Source organism: Mandrillus leucophaeus, unplaced genomic scaffold (assembly GCF_000951045.1).
Source record: "Mandrillus leucophaeus isolate KB7577 unplaced genomic scaffold, Mleu.le_1.0 Scaffold18, whole genome shotgun sequence".
In the NCBI taxonomy this organism is placed as follows: Eukaryota; Metazoa; Chordata; class Mammalia; order Primates; family Cercopithecidae; genus Mandrillus; species Mandrillus leucophaeus.
Window position 1 is genome coordinate 1274854 of NW_012101809.1, and position 20748 is coordinate 1295601.

A 20748-nucleotide genomic window follows, 5' to 3' on the forward strand; every position below is an offset into this window, starting at 1 on the left:
TCTCAAAAAAAAAAAAAAAAAGACTACAAGGATGGAGTCGTGCTATGTTGCCCAGGCTGGTCTTGAACTACTGGCCTCAAGCAATCCTCCTGCCTCCCAAAGTGCTAGGATTACAGGCATGAGCCACAGTGCCTGGTCCTCTATTACTTTTCATCTGAATTATTGCTCATCTCTCTCTGTTCTCTCTCCCCCATATCTATACTCTCATATTTATACTGCTATCAAATTAGTCTCTCTAAAACAAAGATCATGGCTAGGCATTGCACCTCACACCTGTAATCCCAGCATTTTGGGAGGCCAAGGTCGGCGGATCACTTGAGGTGAGGAGTTCGAGTCCAGCCTGGCCAACATGGAGAAACCCCATCTCTACTAAAAGTACTAAAAAATTAGCCAGGCGTGGTAGCATGTGCCTATAATCCCAGCTACTCGGGAGGCTGGGACAGGAAAATTGCTTGAACTGGGGAGACAGAGGTTGCAGTGAGCCAGGATTGTGCCACTGCATTCCAGCCTGGGCAACAAGAGTGAAAACTCCATCTAAATAAAATAAAATAAAACAGGGGTGATGTATTCAAACACCTAGAAGCCACCAAGATAATGTAAATGAGTAAAGTAAGCCAAGTGTTTGCACATTAAATGCATAAGAAAATTATTCACTTCCACGAAGAAATATGCTTCCCCTTACTTCTTGGAATATGTGGCCCTCTTTGCCCATCATTTGCTTTACCAGTTTTGACAGAGGCATTGGTATAGAAAACCATTTCTGTACTGCTACTAATAAAAATAACAGTGATCAATGGCAGTTGACACTAGCTCTCAGTAAAGGGGAGAAAACAGGAAGTGGTAAGGACAAATTAGATAGCACTAGTCCTTTTAAAAGAGGCAGCTGCTCAGCTCTAGTCAATGATAGTTGAAAGAATGCAGGGGCTAGTAGCGCCAAATCTTTGGAATTGTTAAAGGGAAGCCAAAGGTCTACATTTTGTTACCTGGTTTCTCTTGCTCAAAATAACAAACAAATAAATAATCAGGCTGATAACTTAGAGAGTCACAGCTGGGCACAGTGGCTCACACCTGTAATCCCAGCATCTTGGGAAGCTGAGGCATTAGGATCACTTGAAGCCATTAGTTCAAGACGAGCTTGGGCAACGGAGCAGACCTCGTCTCTATTATTTATTTATTTAGGACACAGTCTCCCTCCATCGCCCAGGCTGGAGCGCAATGGCACGATCACAGCTCACTATAACCTCCACCTCTCCAGTTCAAGTGATTCTCCCGCGTCAGCCTCCCGAGTAGCTGGGATTATAGGCATGCACCACCACACCTGGCTAATTTTTACATTTTTATAGAGGCAGGGTTTCACCATGTTGACCAGGCTGGTCTGGAACTCCTGACCTCAGGTGATCCACCCACCTCGGCCTCCTGAAGTGCTGGATTACAGGCGTAAGCCACCGTGCCTGGTCATATTTTAAAAATAATAATAATAATAAAAGAAAAGTAATGAAGATCTCAGGCAGAGTGGTGGTAAAAGGAATGGAAAGGAGAGCATGGGAGCAAGAACATTACAGAAGTGGAATTTATAGGACTTGTTCAAGTAGATATTGAGGGATGGAAGCAGACTAAGACTGGATACCAGGCTTAAAACCAAAATAGATGGAAAGAGGATCACTTGAGCTCAGGAGTTCAAGACCAGCCCAGGCAATATAGTGAGACCCTGTCTCTTAAAAACAGAAAAAGAAAAAAAATTTACAGATTCACAACCCCTACTATTCTGTATCAAGCCTTTTCTCATAGATTCTCATTCACAAATTTAGCTTACAGTAATTTCCTGGGAGAAGTGAAACAATTTAATAAATGTTTTTGAGATGCTGTACTGGCCCAGACTTCACTTTCTTTCTCTTTTTTCTTTTTTTTTTTTTTTTTGAGATGGAGTCTCACTCTGTCACACAGGCTGGAATGCAAGTGGCATGATCTCAGTTCACTGCAACCCGCAACCTCCACCTCCTGGGTTCAAGCGATTCTCCTGCCTCAGCCTCCCCAGTAGCTGGGATTACAGGCGCCTGCCAACACGGCCAGCTAATTTTTGTACTTTTAGTGGAGACACGATTTCGCCATTTTGCCCAGGCTGGTCTCGAACTCCTGACCTCAAGTGATCCACCAGCGGCTTTCCAAATGCTGGGATTAAAGGTGTGAGCCACCGCGTCCGGTCCATACTTCACTTTCTGATCCTCCTCCACACATAGGTCATGTGTCCACTGGGAAACAATCAAACACTAGTCATGTCCCAAAGGGTGGGTTATCAAATCCTCAGACCAAGTTAATAGGTCCCTAAATCTACAGGTCATTCCCTGTTCCTCATTTCCCTTTATCCCAGTAAACACATCTTCTGCTTTAGCCAAACACACTGCTTGCACATACCACGTCATTCACTAGTTGTATCATCTCCCCCTTTTCCACCAACAATTCCCTTCACAATCCTGCTCAAAATACACTTTCCCCAAGGAAGCACTTCTTGATTAATGTTGCTGGATATTAATTCTTTTTGTTATTGTTTTCTCATTAGTCTATGTTACAGAGGCCTGCAGAGTTGTATTCTCTTTCTCTCCCATTCATGACGTCCCCAAACTTCCAAGAGGCCTGTCTCAGGGCATGCAGGGTAGGAACGGAGCTGTAGACTGATGCTGTTAACCATCTCCCAGGCCTCTCGGGCCAAACCGCACTCGAATCAACCCAGACCCAGTCTCACCCGTCAGTTCCCCAGTCAGGTAAGTGGCCATTTTGGAGAACATGTCCCGGCAGAGCTCAGTGATGTCAGCTTCAGCAGGCTCCTTTGCTTCCTCAGCTGTCTCCACGGCGGCATCGTCTGGGCCAAGGGAGAATGACTAAGTGTCCCGCCTACACCCGGTGCTAATCCAGCCAAAACTGCCTGTTTCGACATCCCTCCACTTGCCTTCATTCCATCAAGTCGGCTCCATTCTCCATCTGCCATAATTTCAAGTCCTTCACGGCGTCCCTGCCCATCTGACACACCAACTCGCCTCCCTCGCACAGCCCCTCGCCGATACCCGGCACCCCTGCTAAACCATCCGTCACCCTGACAGGACAAACACTCGCGCGCAGAGACAAGTGCACTCCTCCCACCAGCCCGTTCCTGCCAGGTGAGCCAACCACACACTCAACCTCGCCCTCCCGAGATGAAGCCCCAGGCCCCCCACCGGACGCTTCCTCCTCATCCATTCCGGGTACCTCTAGCGGGCTCATCACGCCGGGTAGCCAGTACGCCCTCGGCGGCAGCCGCCATGGCTGACCCTGCACTGTTTCCGGGCCGGGGTGCTGCGCATGCGCACTGGGTGTGCCCCGCCCACCCGGGCGGCCCTGCAGTCCTGTGCCTCGCAGTCCAGTCGAGCCTCAGGTTTATGACACAGCAAAGGGTGATTCCGGAGCCGAAACTGAAGCTACGCCAGGCTGTTATGAATCGATCCACTGCCAACAGTCGCGACGTCGGGAATGAGGGCTAGCTCATCCCTACAGTCACACCCTGGAGGGATCACTCGTCTTGTACCACTCATGACCCGTCTGGGAATAGTCAACCCTGTTTGTGGCCTGCTGAACAAAACCACTAAAGACAGGTTGCCCCCTCCCATGACACTCCGCACTGGAGTTAGTCATCAAAAGATGGCTCAGGGAATCCAAAGTTTTACAGGTTGTCTCGTCCACGCTTTGGGGAAACATTCAGGCATTAATCCCTGGTTCTAAATACTCTCCCTCCCAATGTCCTGGGTTAACACCAACTCACTGGCCCCTATTTCTTAAACTGCAGACAGGCATCTACTTCTCTTCAGTTGATACAGCCTTTCTTGAAGAAAGCTTGGACTGCAACTTTTTTAGAGCTGAGGATACACTCTGGTTATCTTAATTGCATTTAAACTGTTTCACAAGCCTCCTAGGTGTACAGAGTACTTAATGGGATGGGAGAACAGGAGTGAAAGAGGTAGATGAGAAGAAGTGACTGGGGAGCAATCGAAGGTGCAAAATGAGGAGGGATAAAGGCCACAGAAGAAGGGAGAGGAGATATTCAGCAGGCCTCAGGCAGGCTCCTGGACACCCAAAATCTTGGTGTAGGAGTTTCTTATCTTATCTCTGGTTATCCTCCATCTGCACCCTCTCACCCCACCCCAATGCCAGTACACCATATACATACACACACACACCAGCTACCCCTTATCCCCAGCCCTCCTGCCCTGACTGTCTCCACTCTGAGGACTGAGTCTCACTTGTCACCTGTCCTCACTTTTCCCACGGTGCAACCATAGTAGCCACTATTTCAAGCCATTCCTGTGAACCAGCAGTTCTTTTTTTTGAAACAGAGTCTCGCTCTGTCACCCAGGCTGGAGTAAAGTAGCGCAATCTCGGCTTGGCTCACTGCAACCTCCACCTCCTGAGTTCAGACAATTCTCATGCCTCAGCCTCCCAAGTAGCTGGGATTAGAGGCACGCGCCACCACACCCAGCTAATTTGTTTGTGTTTTTAGTAAAGACAGGGTTTCAGCATTTTGCCCAGGCTTGTCTGGAACTTCTGGCCTGAAGTGATCCACCCATCTCAGCCTCCCAAAGTGTGGAGATTACAAGCATGAGCCACCGTGCTGGGCCTAGAAGTTCTTATTTCAGGACTCCTGTGGTAGCCCAGCTACTTCACATCACTGCACCTACTCTATAGCTCCTAGAGAGCATGAACTATTCCAGCCCAGGCACATGGATGACCCACAATTTCAGCCTTTTTTCCCTCTATAATACCAGAAGCAAATGCAAACTCCTAGTTTTCCTAAGGAGTTTTATTGATAGCCATCATGGAAACCCACATGGTCTTATGGAAGAATAATGTCAGAACCCACCACATATTAATTCAAAGATCTCTGAATCCTGAGGTCATTTCCTTGCCTGATTCCTTTCAGGCTCCATTTTTATCTCCTGGTTGAAGCCCACTCAGTTCCCAGGTTCAGTGGACCAGGAGGCAGCCTCTTGCAGAAGATCCTTCATAGACTTTGCTCCAGGAGTGCCTCACACTTAATTCCTCTGCAACATTGGAATCTCACCACTTGAGCGTCTCCTGTCCTCTAAGGCTTCCTCTCTCTTTTATAGGGAACCTCTATAGGGGAAAACGAGAAACCCATGGGTGCTAGCAACAGATCTTGGGATGCACAAAGGATAAGAATAAGATTCACTGGGAAGTAGGAAGACATGTAGATACTGCCTACTCTCTTGGTTTCTACCTTTTTCACAAACCATGGCTATCCAGGTGCTTAGGAAGAGCCATTACCCTCCCTCCCTTTATCCTGTTTGCTAATTTTTTTTTTTTTTTTAATTAACACACAGAGCTAAGTACACAGGGAGTAAAAGGCCCAGTGGAAGATGTTATTTCACAGAGCTATGTGGCAACACACAGAAACACTGAGTAACAAGCCTAAGCATGATGCCCACCACACACACAAACAGTGGCTCAAAAGGCCAGATTCTGGGTGGGGCTCAGCAGCAGCCATGATGGGACCTGTTGTCCTAGAAGTGCAGGGGATGTGGTGAGGGGGCCTGTGGGGAGGCAGAGGGAGGGGAGCCTGCTGTCTGATGCTTTAGGCCTCCTTCCTCACCACTCTCCTGCCCACCCTGGACTCCCCAGGGGTCTGGGGTCGCAGCTGGGGCTGGCTGCAGGTGCTTCCAAATAGCTTGTTCCTCCTGTTGGAAGAAGAAAGGGACAAATCATTTGAATAAATAGTTTGTGTACCACTTTTCTTTTCTCTGTATCTGATTCCAGAGAACTCAGACTGCTATAGACTGTTTGCATCCCTCCCAAATTCATCCGTTGAAATTGTAACCCCCAATGTGATAGTATTAGGAGGTGGGGCCTTTGGGAGGGGATTAGATAGTGAATATGTAGCACATATGAATGGGCTCATGCCTGTAATCCCAGCATTTTGGGAGGCCGAGGTGGGTGGATCACCCGAGGTCAGAAGTTCGAGACCAGCCTGACCAACATGGAGAAACCCCATCTCTACTAAAAATACAAAATTAGCTGGGCGTGGTGGCGCATGCCTGTAATCCCAGCAACTTGGGAGGCTGAGGCAGGAGAATCACTTGAACCCAGGAGGCAGAGGTTGCAGTGAGCCAAGATCGTGCCATTGCACTCCAGCCTGGCCAACAAGAGCAAAACTCCGTCTCAAAAAATGATAATAAATAAAATAAAATAATAAAATAAAAGAGACTTCCCTTGCTCCTTCTACCATGAAAGGGCACAGCAAGAAGACAGCTGTCTATGAATCAGGAAGTGGGCCCTCAACAAATACTGAATCTACTGGCATCTTAATCTTAGACTTCCCAGCCTCCCAAACTGTGAGGAACAAACCTGTGTTGCTTATAAGCCACCCGATCTATGATAATGTATTATATCAGCCCAAACAGACTAACACAGACCATCTCAGAGTGGCCAAGGCAGCCCTTAGGCCAGGGCAAGCAACTTCCAGGCCTTATCTCCATGACCCATCTCTGCTGATACGCTGACCACTGTAAACCTGTTTCCCCAGGAGCCTGAAAACATAGGTCTTTCAAAAATACTCTTGCCCCACCCACTGAGTGGAAAAGATGGCAGAGTTCAGCTGTGAAGAACTAGGAGGACCAGGTGAAGGGCCACTCACCACGCCTGGGGAGGGAACCAGCCACCCCTTCGTCTCCAGCATTTTCAACTTTGAGCCGACAGCATCAACCTGGGACACTACTCCTTCCAGCACAGTCTCCAGCTGCAGAACTCTCCTTGTGAGCCTGTGCGGGATTTGAGAGAGACTAATGGAGCAGAAATCTGTGTCTGGGGACTGAATGTCTAAAGAGGCGGGGTTCACAGAAGGGCTTGTGTCCAGATTGGAACAGGAAGGGAAGACCCAGCCTTGTAGGCAGAATTAAAGGGGAGCAGAGGTTCTCCCTGGGGTAGGACAGAGAATTGGAAAGTTGTGGGAAAAAGTACAAGATAGGGTATCATAATAGAAGTGTTGCCAGCCCTGAGCCAGTCCTTCTTGGCTGCACATACATGTAGAATTCTTCTCCTGAAACCCAGCCTCCTGCTTTGGCAGCCTCTGGACCAGACTCGCCTTGTGGGGTGCTCACAACGGATCGGCGTAGTTTCTCAATCTCAGTGTTGAGGGCCACCTGCTCAGGAAGTCAGAGGTTAGAGGGGAGGAGATAACTCTGGGAAGCCATCAGCTCCTGTTCTATCACCCCCTCTACCAGGATCTCAGGATCAAGCCTCAGGTTCTAGTTCTTGCTATTCCCCTTCCCTCCCAGACTCTGGAGACAATAGGGTCAGGGTGGTGGTGCTGGACCAACCTCTGGAGGAGTCACCTCTCAAAGAAAACACAAGATCCTAGAAGCTTTGATGGATGAGGTGTTTACTAGAGGCCAACTCATTTTAGCAGAGGAGGGACACTACCAGTGTTCTTGGCACTTTCTAGACTGCTGTCACCCTGCCTTTGACTTTTTTTGGTCTACACTGGATTGGGATGGAGCAGGCAGAGTAGGGACAGCCAAGAATCCGAGTTTGAAAATTCCCAGAAGAAGGTAAGTCCTCTGAGGGAATTATCAGTGATTCTTGGGCAATTGGTCATTTTTCCCTGAGCCTGTATTTTAGAGCATGGTTCTCAACCTTGGCTATGTACTGGAATCACCTAGAGAGTTTTTAAAAGTACTGATGTCTGGGCCCCACACCCAGAGATTCTGGTTTAATTGGTCTAGAGTGTGTGTCCTGAGTATGAAGATTTTTAAAGGCCCCCCAGGGTATTCTTATGTGCAGCAGTTTGAGAACTACTATTCTAGAGAGATCTTTACTGTCTATGGGAGAGTTTTCAGGTTGGGTTTGTGTTCTAGGTGTGTTGGGGGAAGGGGAGGGTGAGCTATTTCCTTACACTGTCTCGCCACCCATCAACCCAGCTCACCCTCTCTCCCTCCAGGTCCTGTCGCATTTGTTCCTGTTCCTTTTCATCCAGAATACGATTCCCATCTCTGTCAAACTTGGTGAAGGTGGCCGTGAGCTCAGTGATTTCATGCTCTGCGTGTCCCAGTCTGAGAAAAGGATGATGAAATGATTTCTGCCCAGCTGTGGCTGTGACCTCTCAGTTATGGAATTCCTCACTCTTTTGCTTGACTCTGGCAAAAGTTTTGCTTTCTGGAAAAGAAGGTTCTCCAAAGTCTAGCAATCTTACCCCCAAGAAAACACTTGGTTCTATTTCTTCTTCCTCTCCTGACTCCTGCTCGCTAGGTTCAGGGCCTCATGAGCTTCTACAGGGATTATTGCAAAATCTGTTTGTCTCTAAATAGCCTGCTATCCCCCAGCTTCCCCTTTACTCCCTGCCCGTGAAATCCATCGTCCATAATACAACTAAAATAATTAACCTTTCTAATATGCAGGTCTAAAAATGTCCCTTTTTGAAATCCCTTTTGCTACCCTATTCTTTTGGCAGAGTGGTAGTGTGGCCTTTCTCAGTGTGGCCCTTGCCTGTTTCTCTCGTCTCATCTCCTGCTATGACCACCCCCTGTCCCCACCCCTTGATTTAATACCTTAGCAATGCTCAACTACTTATTCCTCCTGTGTATGTTGGTTGGTTTCAGACCTCTATGCTTTCATATGTGTTTTCATCTCTTCTTGGAACAACCTTCCTCTGCTTGTCCACTTGTGAGCTATCCATCCTCCAATACCCTATTTAGACATTACCTCTTCCAGGAAGCCTTCCCTTAAGCTCAGAGATAGAATTGATCACCCTCTACTCCTACTCACTTCTGTTGAACTTCTTCTGTGATTCAGTTTATTTGCAAGTCTATGAGTTCTTAGGAAACAAAGACTTTGTCCTATTTAATTATGTTGTCTCCTAATCCCAGCACTTTGGGAGGCTGAGGTGGGTGGATCACTTGAGGCCAGAAGTTTGAGACCAGCCTGGCCAACATGGCAAAATCCCATCTCTACTAAAAATACAAAAATTAGCCGGGCATCCTGGCACATGATTGTAGTCCCAGCTACTCAGGAGGCTAAGGCATGAGAATCACTTAACCCCAGGGAAGCTGAGGTTGCAGTGAGCCGAGATTGTGCAACTGCACTCCAGCCTGGGCAACAGAGCAAGACTCTGTCTCCAAAAAAAAAAAAAAAAAAATAGGTTGTCTATTAGTGCCTGATCTGCAGCTGGTGCTCACAATGTATTTGTTCAATGTGTATTAATATGTTTGACTGGGAATCAGGGAGTGAATGGCTAAAGGAATAGATGAGTGTTCGTGGGGAAGCATAGAACAAAGATCAGAGTTTTGTGGGAGTGGGGTGTGTATTCAATGATTAGGGAATTATTACATGGGTTCCTCAGAGTTGTTCAACAAGATCCAGGATGTTATAGAACATGGTCAGAGATCTTTAAACCAAGGGCACAGTTCTGAAGGTCAGGAGCAGAGACCTACGGGCAAATATCTGAAGCCTGCAAGTCAAGATCAGAGGCCCCTAAACCAAAACCAAAGGCTTATAGGCAAATGAAGTATGGTTGAGGGTTGAGGACTCAAGAGATTGGTATTAGAGAAGGCTGGGTCTCTGGTTGCTCACTCCCTTAAGGTGTTGGTGAAATCCTCAAACTGGATCTCCTGCTCCCCACCCTGCAGGACCTTCTGCACATCCGATACCCTCTCCTTCCTCAGACGCAGTCTTAGCAGGGTCTTGTTGTAGCCCTGAAAGGGAAAGGAAGTAGGCACATGTTCTCACAGGCTGCTCACTCATCCCTGGCCCCCAGCCCCACTCATAGTATGCCAGGCTTCCAAGGATAAATTAAATGCACACAAGGGCACAGGCACCTCAGTCAGTCAGGAACAGACCAGGACACAGAGCCTTAGACTGCGGCACTGATGGAAATGTGTAGCTCAAGGAGACTGAGCAGTCACCTGTTTCAGGAGGTCAGAAAGTTGCAGCTCATCCTTCTGTCCAGCCAGCTCCTCCTTGACCTCTGAATATGTGTCATTGATGATGGCCAGGAACATGTTCTGGAAAATAAAGTGGGGACCTGGGTCCTCACCTCCAGACCCACTGGAAGGATTGAGCCCACTGATCCCATTAACCCAAGACTCGTGTTCCAAAGGGGTCAGCGCTCTCAATCCCAGCTCGGCAGCCCACCAATCCCTGCCTCTCAGGGTCCCCAGAGCCCAGCCTTTCAGCACAGTTCTGTTAGAGATGGATCATGCTTCTTGACCAACCTGGTGTCCTCACTCTCAGTTGCTGCAGTAGCCTTTCTGACCACAGAGATACCCTAACATATGCCACAGACCTCCTTCGTATAAGGGCCCATCAATCATTGGAACTAGAAGCTTTTCAGGGTGAGAGTACAATTATGATCTCTTTACCATCTACCCCCCAATCCATATCTGTATCCCCATCCATTGATCAAATAAAGAAAAATACCAGCCTTGTTAGTAAGAATAAAATCCAAGAGCTGGGCACAGTGGCCTTCACCTGTAATCCAGCACTTTGGGAGGCTAAGGCAGGCAGATTGCTTGAGTCCAGGAGTTAGAGACCAGCCTGGGCAACATAGCAAAACCCTGTCTCTACAAAAAATACAAAAATTAGCTGGGTGTGGTGGCTCCCGACCATGCCAGTGGTCCTATCTACTCAGGAAGCTAAGGTGGGAGGACAGTTTGAGCTCGGGAGGTGGAGGTTGCAGTGAGCTAAGATTGCACTACTGCACTCCAGCCTGGGTGACAGCGTGAGACCCTGTCTAAAATAAATAAGTAAATTAAAATCCAGATTGTTCCTGGTTGGCAGGGAGAGAGAACTACCAAGTAGTGGCAGTAGAAAACAGCATGAGATCCCCAGAGGAAGGGGAGTCTTGGAGGACAGTCATAGAAGCTTCCAGGTGCAGCTACTACTCTTCATGAGGTACTTTTCTCCCCTTTTCATCCTTGGAGAATTAGGTTTTGATTTTACTGAGGGAGTCTGCAGGTTCCCTTATACTCTGCAAACCTGCAAACTGACCATGCTGGCTATACTACATTAACCATCTCTCAGAAGATCCAGACATCTGCCCCCCCGCCCCCACTCACTCTCCATCCTTGATTTAAGAAACTTATCAATCTTGAGTGAGGGACATACTGGGAGAAAAACTCCACCCTGCAGGCTCTCTATGTCCCCACCCCTCAGAGAGACCCTCACCAGGAGCACGAAGAAGACGAAGAAGACATAGGTGACAAAGTAGGCAGGGCCCAGGATGCGGTTGGCATTGTCGATAGCATTGTAGTCAAAGTCCCCGAGGATTATCCGGAACTGAGTGAAACTGAGAGACCAGGTCTGGGCTTTACCCAGAGCCTAATAAACACCCCCTATCCCACTTTCCTAGCCACAGACAGACCCCTCACCACACGTCCACCCCAATCTGATAGACACAGTGCAGGGTGCTTAGATTATTTGAGCACACACACACCAGGGCTTCCGGAGACGCTCGCAGAGATGCTTTAGACGCAGACATGCCCACACGCACATACCCATCTTCCCCAAGGATACATACACCCATGGAGCTGGAGGGTGAGGGGCCAGGGAGGAGTGAAGGAGTGAAGGGGGTAGGACACACACATGCACTTGATGAAAGTGCTAAAGTTTTCCACTTGGGTCCCGAAAAGCAGGTAGCCGAGTTGGGCATAGGCGAAGAAAACAATGAAGAACATGACGGCGAAGCCCAGGATGTCCTTGGCACAGCGGGCCAGCGTGGAGGAGAGCTGGGTCATGGTTTTGTTGAAGCTGATGTACTTGAATATCTGGAAGGACCATGTTGAACCAAGGCATGAAGAAGGAAAAAGGAAAAGTGTTGAAAAGACCACGCCAAGGGCCTATGGAGGCCACAGGAGTTGCCAAGCCAGACAAAGAAAATGAGACACATATTGAAGAAGGGAGAATGACACAAAAATTAGCCGGACGTGGTGGCACACACCTGTAATTCCAGCTACTTGGGAGGCTAAGGCAGAGAATCACTTGAACCTGAGAGGTGGAAGTTGCAGTGAGCTAAGATTGCACCACTGCACTCCAGAGAGACTCTGTCTTAAAAAAAAAAAAAAAAAAAAGCCCGGTATGGTGGCTCACTCCTGCAATCCCAGCACTTTGGGAGGCTGAGGCAGGTGGATCGCTCAAGGTCAGGAGTTCAAGATCAGCCTGGCCAACGTGGTGAAACCTCGTCTCTACTAAAAATACAAAAAGTTAGCCAGGTATGGTGGCGCATGCCTGTAATCCCAGCTTCTCAGGAGGCTGAAGCAGGAGAATTGCTTGAACCTGGGAGGCAGAGGTTGCAGTGAGCTGAGATCGTGCCATTGTACTCCAGCCAGACAGCAGAGTGAGACTTCGTCTCAAAAAAAAAAAAAAAATCGGGAGCTGTGGCTCATGCATGTAATCCCAGAACTTTGAGAGGCTGAGGTTGGCAGATCACCTGAGGTCAGGAGTTCGAGACCAGCCTGGCCAATGAGGTGAAACCTCGTCTCTACAAAAAATACACAAATTAGCCAGGCGTGGTGGTAGGCGCCTGTAGTCCCAGATACTCAGAAGGCTGAGGCAGGATAATTACTTGAACTCAGGAGGCGGAGGTTGCAGTGAGCCGAGATTGTGCCACTTCACTCCAGCCTGGGCAACAGAGCGAGACTCCATCTCAAAAAGAAAAAAAGAAGAAGAAGAAGAAGGGAAAAAGAAGGGAGAATGAGCTCTCCTTGAAGCAAAGCTGGGTGTGGGAGTGTCAGGTACCTTGATCCAGGCGAAGAAGAGGTTGACAGCATTCATGTTGTTGTACTGCGTCTGCCAGAAGGCGAGGAACTCAAAGTCTGCATATGTGTTTGGCTGCTGCAGGAGCTTCCCCATGAGCCGATTCACCTCGAGGGTTCGGAATATGTGGAAGCCCACAGCCACAATGGAGAGCTGTCACACAGGGGTCATGGGGGTGTCAGAGAAGGCAAGGGGATCTCAAGGGAAGTTCCAAGATGAGGCCCCAAGGAACAGCCAGGGTAGGTAAGACAGGTGAGAAAAAAGCCTTCCTTGCTGACTTGTTCACTATCTCAGGTTCAAATAGAACTTGGTAGGATGACTGGGGAGCATCTTAAGTGTTCTAAAGCCCAAGAGAAGGGTTTAGGGCCAGTGGTAAATATTAATATATAGATTGTAAAGGGCTGTAGGGAACTGGAACCAGTCATTTCCTTCCGATCCCACCACTCCCAAGCTTTGGTCAGGAAATGAATGTGTCCTGTTAATAGGAGGGAGATGAAGATGAAGGGGCAGAATATTTGAATAGAAGACAAAAGGCATGGGTTTCCACACAACAGGTCATAAAAGACAAGGAAGGAACAGCATATAGTACATTAAAAAAAAAAAAAAAAGAGCAGGGCTCAGATAACAAGTGAGGAGGAGAGGAGATGTGAGAGACAGGGTTTCCCAAGGGCTGAGAGAGGGGAACATCTCCATCTCACTTAGGGAGCTGTTAAATGATGATTTAACCAAAAGTCAGAAGGAGGGCTTAGAGCTCCAAAAGGAAGAACTTGGAGCCCCTATCAGGGTGGAACCCCCTCCTCCCCCCAGAATGTCCCAAGTCCTAGATATCTGTCCCTCACCAAGATGACCACCAAGTCCAGTATGTTCCAGATGCTGCTGAGGTAGCGAAGTCGGTGAATGTGGAGCTCCAGGATTTCTTCCACCACATAGTAGAAGATGAAGACGCAGAAGACGACCTCACAGCCAACAATAAAGAAGTCCCAGTTGCTGACATAGCGGATCAGCTTGACCGTGCGGATTTGCCAGGATGGGATGGCACCTCCTGTAGCTGGAAACTCCACCACCAGCCTGTGGGGGGAGGGGGAGACATCTAGTAGAGCCTGGGCTGGGACAGCTCCTCCCACTTCCTGTCCTCTCCACCCCCGCCACAGGGTACGAGTTTAGAGAAGGGTCTCATGCACAAGAGACGGGAACCAGGAGCCAGGGACAGGGGAATGAGGTAGGGAAAGGGGGCTTACCTCAGGACACAGAAAAGATTGATGTTGGCATTGTAGACTGAGAAGTCGATGAACACCACCCGAGTGCCTCTGTCCAGCCACAGCCCCTCCTGAAGGTCCCGGAGAGCCTCTGCACTACCCTGTCGGGATCCTGGAAGGTCCAGGTAGTAGCCACCTCCACTGTAGCTTGTGAGCCTGCCCCAGTGGGAGGAGCCCCCCAACTCATCCTGCGAGTGGTATGTCCACCTGCCACAGAAAATGCCGGCCGAGCCAGCCCAAAAGTTCATCTCCCAAGGCAATGACAATGCTTTATCATTGTCTGGGCTTTACAGGTTTACATATTGTGGGTATGTGTATATATATGATATGTGATATATACATATATAGTGTATCATTTATTATTCTGTTTGATACTAACAACCATTTGAGAAGGGAGCGTGAATATTATCCACATTTTGCAGAAGAGAAAACTATGAAAGAGGTTACCGAAATAATGCAGCTATGAATGACAGAACTGAAACTCAAATGCAAATCTGATTTTTCACTATGTCACTCAAAGATTTGGATGACAAAGCCAAGCCCCACTTTTGGCCCACCTTGAATAGTCCCCCTAAGGGAAGCACCTGGACCAGAAGGAAAAGCTCCTTCCAGCTCTGTGACTGTACATCAGGCTCCTTCACCCCATGTTTCTCCATTCTATCCACTAAACTTTCTATCCTGGGTGCTTATTTCCTTCTTCCCTAATTCATCATCCATCCTCGACCCCTTGCTGCTCCACGTATCAATCTCAAGCGTTGGGCTTTTCAATTTCACCCATTCTCTATACCCAACTTCTAGGCAAGAAAGGAAGCTTTCCCTGGAAGACCTGCATGCAAGGTAGGACAAGTGTGATTGCGACCTGTGTGTGGGAACAAGTCTGGAGGCTATGGCTGTGTTTGCTAACCTACCTCCTCTGTTCCTGAGTGACACAGACCAAGGTCCCCAAACAGCCACAGCTGGGATTCAGGGAGATGCCCCCTGAAGTCCCCTGAAGTGCTCTTGAGGCTCTTTAAGCCTCAGTGGAAGTGGTTCCCATACCTTGGGATGGTGTCAGGTTTGGAGGGGCAAGCCCTGTGACATTGGTAGGACAGGCTTACTCACGCTGTGCCATTGAGCGGCCCAAAGGGGAGTTGTTCCTCTTTGTCTGGAGAGTAGACATCATAGCAGCTCAGAATGTCCTCCCGGAAGTCTTCATGCACCACGCAGGAGTCATTGCGGACCTTTAGCTGCCGCAGCCTCGGAACCCCCAGCAGCAGGTTCTCATAGTAGATGAAGGAGTGGGAACCATGGCCCAAGCTCTGGTTGTTGTACCATTTGGTCCAATATAAACTGTCCAGTAGTGGGCCCTGGGCAAACTGAACCACAAGCTGGCTTGAACCTTACCCAGCCTCCTCCTGACCCCCTACCCTTAGGATGACCTTTGCACTCATCTTCTGACTCCCCAGCTTGTCTCCAGTCTGCTTTAAAAAAATTATTATTATTATTTTTTTAAGGGATGGAGTCTCACTCTGTCACCCAGGCTGGAGTGCAGTGGCACAATCTCGGCTCACTACAACCTCTGCCTCCGGGTTCAAGCGATTCTCGTGCCTCAGCCTCCCGAGTAGCTGGGATTTCAGGCATGCATCACTACACCCGGCTAATATTTGTATTTTTAGTAGAGATAGGGTTTCACCATGTTGTCTAGCTGATCTTGAACAACTGACCTCAGGTGATTTGCCTGCTTCAGCCTCCCAAAGTGCTGGGATTACAGGTGTGAGCCATCGTGCCTGGCCTGCTTTTTAAAACTCTTCCATTGACCAATAAACCAGAGTCTGATCTGAAGTGGCCCTGCTCTTTATTTAAAATTCGTTTTGAAGTTCAGCCTTACCTCTGACTCCCGATACTAGTCTAACTCCTGGTTTAATTCCCTGATCGCTGTATTAATCCCTTACCCACCTCCACCTGAACTCTAGCCTAACCCATTAATTCAACCTGGCCCTTTGACTCTGTCTGATCCCTGACTGACCTGATTTCCCAGCATAAGGTCTGATCCATTGTCTAACCTGTGGCCTCAGGCCATTGAGAAAGAGAGGGGAGGGGTAGAAAAGATCTTATACTTACATCCCAGAAGTCTGCCATGCTGCTGATGGCCTGAAAGGAGACTCCAGTGTCTGATGCAGTATGTAAGAAGAGCTCAGACATCACTTTGGTGTAGTAATAAGCACTGGAGCTTGTCATTCCATAGGTCACTGGAAAACAACCCGAGAGGCTATGTCCTTCTCACTGTTCCCCCAGAGGAGACAGGAAAACCCATTGCCCTGGAGCCAGAGATGCTTCCAAGATGGAAGCCCGTCCCCCATCTGGACCCATCCCCTAGACTTGGTTAGGAGCCTAAGGGTGGCATAAGGAAGCCAGGAAATGCATTAGGGAAGGGTTGTAGCTACAGTGTCTCCTCCTCTTCTTCCAACTCACCTCAGAAAGACTGAACTCTGCTCAGTAGTTGTCTCTTACATTGTCATTATGAAAGTACACTTTTCTTTTTCTGAATCAGCTTAGCTTCCCAGCTCTTACTCCCCAGAGCCAAGATATTTCTGCCTTCTGCACTGGGTAGTGATTCCTTTTGTCCTCTTCCAAAAGGTAGTGATGCCTTTTGGAAAATGCCCCCAAATTCTAGAGTACTCCCTCTAGAGTTCAAGGCCTTGGCCAAACACCTTACAATAGAGATGTGGTCTCATGGCCCCTGGTGTCAGTGACTGTAGCCATGGGAGTGGCAGGTAGGCACAGCACCTCTGGCCCTGGCATGACTAGTACAATTGGATGGGCACAGTCATCTCCTGAGAGAGCGACTCAGTGTTCCCAGATCAAAAAAGACCTAGGAACAATCGCCCTGTGATTCTCCCTGTGCATACATTGTGTGCAAGTTAAATTAAAAAAAGAAAACTGGCCTTTACCCTGAAGAACTTGATCTCCCTCATGCACACTAACACATCCATCCAGTCCCATGTGCCGGTGGGGCTGTAGGGAGTTCTAAGTTTTGTTTACAAAGCAGGATTCTAAAAGTATAAGCCATTTATCTAATAGATTGTCCCTTAGTTTAAGATAGTTTAATGTTTTCTCATTTTTTAATTCAGGCTATGCATTTGGGGAGGAATACCATAGAAGTGATACTGTGTCTTTCTCAGGGTATAATATCAAGAACTACATATTGCCTGTTCATCTCATTACTAGTGAGGTTAACTTTGATCTTTTGTTAAGGTGGTGTCTGCCAGTTTCTTCAACATAAAATTACTGTTTTTCTTTCTGTAATTGTATGTGTTTTTGTGGGGAGACCCTTTCAAACTGTGTAAATATTCTGTTACTCATCCATCATTCACTTTCACTGAGCATCAATGAATGCTAGCTTTAGCATCCCTTGATGATTTTGCCTGATTATTACTAATATTGTCAAATGGTGATTTTTTTTTTTTCCACTCTTGTTGCCCAGGCTGGAGTGCAATGGAGCGATCTCGGCTCACCGCAACCTCCACCTCCTGGGTTCAAGCAATTCTCCTGCCTCTGCCTCCAAAGTAGCTGGGATTCAGGCATGTGTCACCATACTCGGCTAATTTTGTATTTTTAGTAGAGATGGGGTTTCTCCATGTTGGTCAGGCTGGTCTTCAACTCCTGATCTCAGGTGATCCGCCCACCTTGGCCTCCCAAAGTGCTGGGATTACAGGTGCGAGCCATTGCGCCGGCCTCAAATGGTAATTTTTTAAAAATTCCACAATTCCTTCTCCATTTATTAGTTGACATTTTCTTCAGAAGAGCTTTCCCTTATTCCTAATTCATGTATTCATGTATGTGTGTGTATATATGTGTGTGTGTATATATATGTGTGTGTGTGTGTGTATACAATTTGAACCTATGGATTCTTGGAGGCTTTTTTTCCTATGGGTTATAATTTATTATTTATTTTGTTACTCAAGTTTTTTGGCCAGGTAATAAAAGGCAAAGAAAAACTAAATAATTGTTCCAGGTTTGGCCGGGTGTGGTAGCTCACACTTCTAATCCTAGCACTATGGGTGGTGTAGGTGGGCAGATCACTTGAGCTCAGGAGTTCAAGACTAGCCTGGGCAATATAGCCAAACCCCATCTCTACAAAAAAAAAAAAAAAAAAAGGTAGACGGGCATGGTGTTGCATGCCTGTAGTGCCAGCTACATGGGAGACTGAGGCAGGAGGATCACTTAAGCCCAGGAGGCAGAGGTTGCAATGAGCCAAGATCGCACCACTGGGTGACAAAGTTAGACTCTGTCTCAAAAAAAAAAAAAAAAAAAGACTTGTTCCAGGTTAAATGATACTAAAGAAATTTGACTTGATGTAAATGTTCTAAAGTAAATAATAATAATAATAAATTGAAAGCTAATCCTGGACCATAATTTTTTTCCATTTGCTATAAAGGCTGTTAGTGGAATAATTGATGAAATTGTAATAAGGTCTGTTCGTTAAATGGTAGTACTGGACTGCTGATAAATTTCTGACTTTGATAAGAGAATATCCTTGTTTTTAGAAAATATGTATTGAAGTATTTAGGAACAAAAGGGCATTATGTCTATAATTTACTCTCAAACGTGTGTGTGTGTGTGTGTACACGTGTGCACGCTCATATGTGGAGGATGGGGGAAAGAGAATGAGAAAGGAGAAGCATGGTAATATGTTCATATATGGGAAATCTGAGTGAAATGTGTGCAGTGTAGCAATAATTCTTTGTATTTTTCTTGCAAATTTTCTGTAAGTCTATAATTACATCAAACTCTTTTTTTTTTTTTTATACACAGTTTCACTTTTGTTGCCCAGGCTGGAATACAACGGCATGATCTCGGCTCACCACAACCTCTGCCTCCCAGGTTCAAACGATTCTCCTGCCTCAGCATCCTGAGTAGCTGGGATTACAGGCATGCACCACCACACCCACACCCAGCTAATTTTATATTTTTAGTAGAGACGGCGTTTCTCCATGTTGGTCTCGAACTCCTGACCTCAGGTGATCTGCCCACCTCGGCCTCCCAAAGTGCTGGGATTACAGGCATGAGCCACCGCGCCCGGCTACATCAAACATTTTAAAAGTAGAATTTGTCAGCCTCTTGTGAGCAATTCCCTTTAAGAATTTTCCTTTTCAGATCTTGGGCCATATTTTCTCCCATTTCCTCATCTGGAAGGAGAATGATCACGGATTGGTCACTAACATACTTTTTCAGGGGGGAGAAACAGCAAAGAAGGAAACTATTGTTCACATTTCCCCATTCCACACTGTTAAGTCCAAGACATGGCTTTATTTCTAACTCAAATCTGTGATTACTTGTCGTTAGTTATCTGGACTCAGTTTTTCTGGATCTGGAAAATGGGTTCCTGCTGGAAATCAAACTTCTGTGTGCGGAGAGCCCATCACAGTTACAACTGATAGCAAGCTGAACCTTTCCTAATGAAGTAGGTTGGCTAAATTGTCACATCTTCTGAGTAGCCACTAGGTGGTACTCATTGCTATAGCTTTTACTCTTTTCCAATTCAGAGAATTAACCTTGCTCTGAATGGCCTGTCAACTATGTATGGATGCCTAATATCTTTGATTATTATACAAGGCAGTAAATATTATGTCTTCTGAGAAAAATGGCTTCACCTGGTAAAATGCCTATTGACAGGCAGAAATTGAGTATTCGTTATTTGTAACTTTGTAAATTGAAGTGCATAGGTACAGAAAAGACCAAGAAGCAACCTTAAAAATTTTCTAAATTAGAATCTAAATTGCGTTTAGTACCTGTTCAACACTCTCTCCCCATACAAACACTCTTTCTCCCTCATTCATTCTTATATCTGTTAATTTTGTACTTCATCCCATGAGATGAGGGGTACTTTCCCACCATCTTATGAAACCCAAACTGAGTATTTCTAATATCCTCGACGTTCATAGTTAGTAACCCATATTATCAGCCTATCAACCTGAATTATTCTAAAAACACATTTTATATTCATTAAACAAACATTATTCAAATTCTACAATGTGTAAAATACCTTGCTAGGTGTCATGGTTTCTTTTATCTTTATCTTTTCTTTTCCTCTTATTTTTTTGAGACAGGGTCTTGCTGTGTTGCCCAGGCTGGAGTGGGGTAGCACTATCATGGCTCACTGCAGCCTCAACCTTCTGGGGTCAAGTGATCCTCCCATCTCAGCCTCCTGAGTAGCTGGGACCACAAGTGCGTGCCACCACTTCTGACTAATTTTTTTATTTTTTGTAGAGACAAGTTCTCACTATGTTGCCCAGGCTGGTCTTGAATTCCTGGGCTCAAGCTGTCCTCATCCTTTAGCCTCCCAAAGTGTTGGAAACATAGGCGTGAGCCAGCATGACCAGCAGTGTCATGGTTTCTATCCTTAAAAAGTTCTATTGAGGAAGACATGTCCCAGAATGAACTTGATGTAGCAGAATGAGCATGAGCACTGGAGCCAGACAGATCTAGGTTCAAATCCCAGCTCTGCCACTTACAATATAGACTTGGGCTCTGAGTCTCAGCTTGCTCATCTGTAAAACTGGGAGTATAATACCACTTAGGCAACTCAACAAGTAGTTGAGTGGGTTCCCAATAAGTGTTTGTTGGCTGAACCAACAGTGAAAAAATTAAAAATAACTATAATACTATAATAAAGGGTAGAAATGAAATAAGTGAATCATTCTTTTTTCTTTTTTTTTTTTTTTTT

At 46.8% G+C, this 20748-nt stretch overlaps 2 protein-coding genes across 8 annotated transcripts in view; both read right to left on the reverse strand.

The window, feature by feature from the left end:
- The window catches only part of BLOC1S2 (biogenesis of lysosomal organelles complex-1, subunit 2), a 9774-nt gene extending 6432 nt beyond the window's left edge, over positions 1-3342 (reverse strand). For 3 of the 6 annotated variants that reach the window (XM_011977389.1, XM_011977388.1, XM_011977387.1), the window contains exons 1-2: positions 3241-3342; positions 2741-2857 (exon numbers count right to left, since the gene is read on the reverse strand). In XM_011977389.1, the coding sequence (XP_011832779.1) occupies positions 2741-2857; positions 3241-3295 (172 nt within the window). In that variant the 5' untranslated portion in view covers positions 3296-3342. Of the gene's footprint in view, positions 1-2740; positions 3023-3240 lie in introns of those variants that run through there. The other 3 variants (XM_011977392.1, XM_011977390.1, XM_011977391.1) reach the window with 3 other exon arrangements.
- Positions 3343-4808: 1466 nt separating this feature from the next.
- The window catches only part of PKD2L1 (polycystic kidney disease 2-like 1), a 59574-nt gene continuing 43634 nt past the window's right edge, over positions 4809-20748 (reverse strand). For both annotated transcript variants that reach the window (XM_011977393.1, XM_011977395.1), the window contains exons 3-16: positions 16143-16270; positions 15144-15397; positions 14025-14249; positions 13626-13854; positions 12769-12939; positions 11617-11798; positions 11200-11320; positions 9939-10037; positions 9607-9728; positions 7964-8090; positions 7063-7181; positions 6677-6800; positions 5636-5720; positions 4809-5139 (exon numbers count right to left, since the gene is read on the reverse strand). In XM_011977393.1, the coding sequence (XP_011832783.1) occupies positions 5108-5139; positions 5636-5720; positions 6677-6800; positions 7063-7181; positions 7964-8090; positions 9607-9728; positions 9939-10037; positions 11200-11320; positions 11617-11798; positions 12769-12939; positions 13626-13854; positions 14025-14249; positions 15144-15397; positions 16143-16270 (2018 nt within the window). In that variant the 3' untranslated portion in view covers positions 4809-5107. The remainder of the gene's footprint in view (positions 5140-5635; positions 5721-6676; positions 6801-7062; positions 7182-7963; positions 8091-9606; positions 9729-9938; positions 10038-11199; positions 11321-11616; positions 11799-12768; positions 12940-13625; positions 13855-14024; positions 14250-15143; positions 15398-16142; positions 16271-20748) is intronic.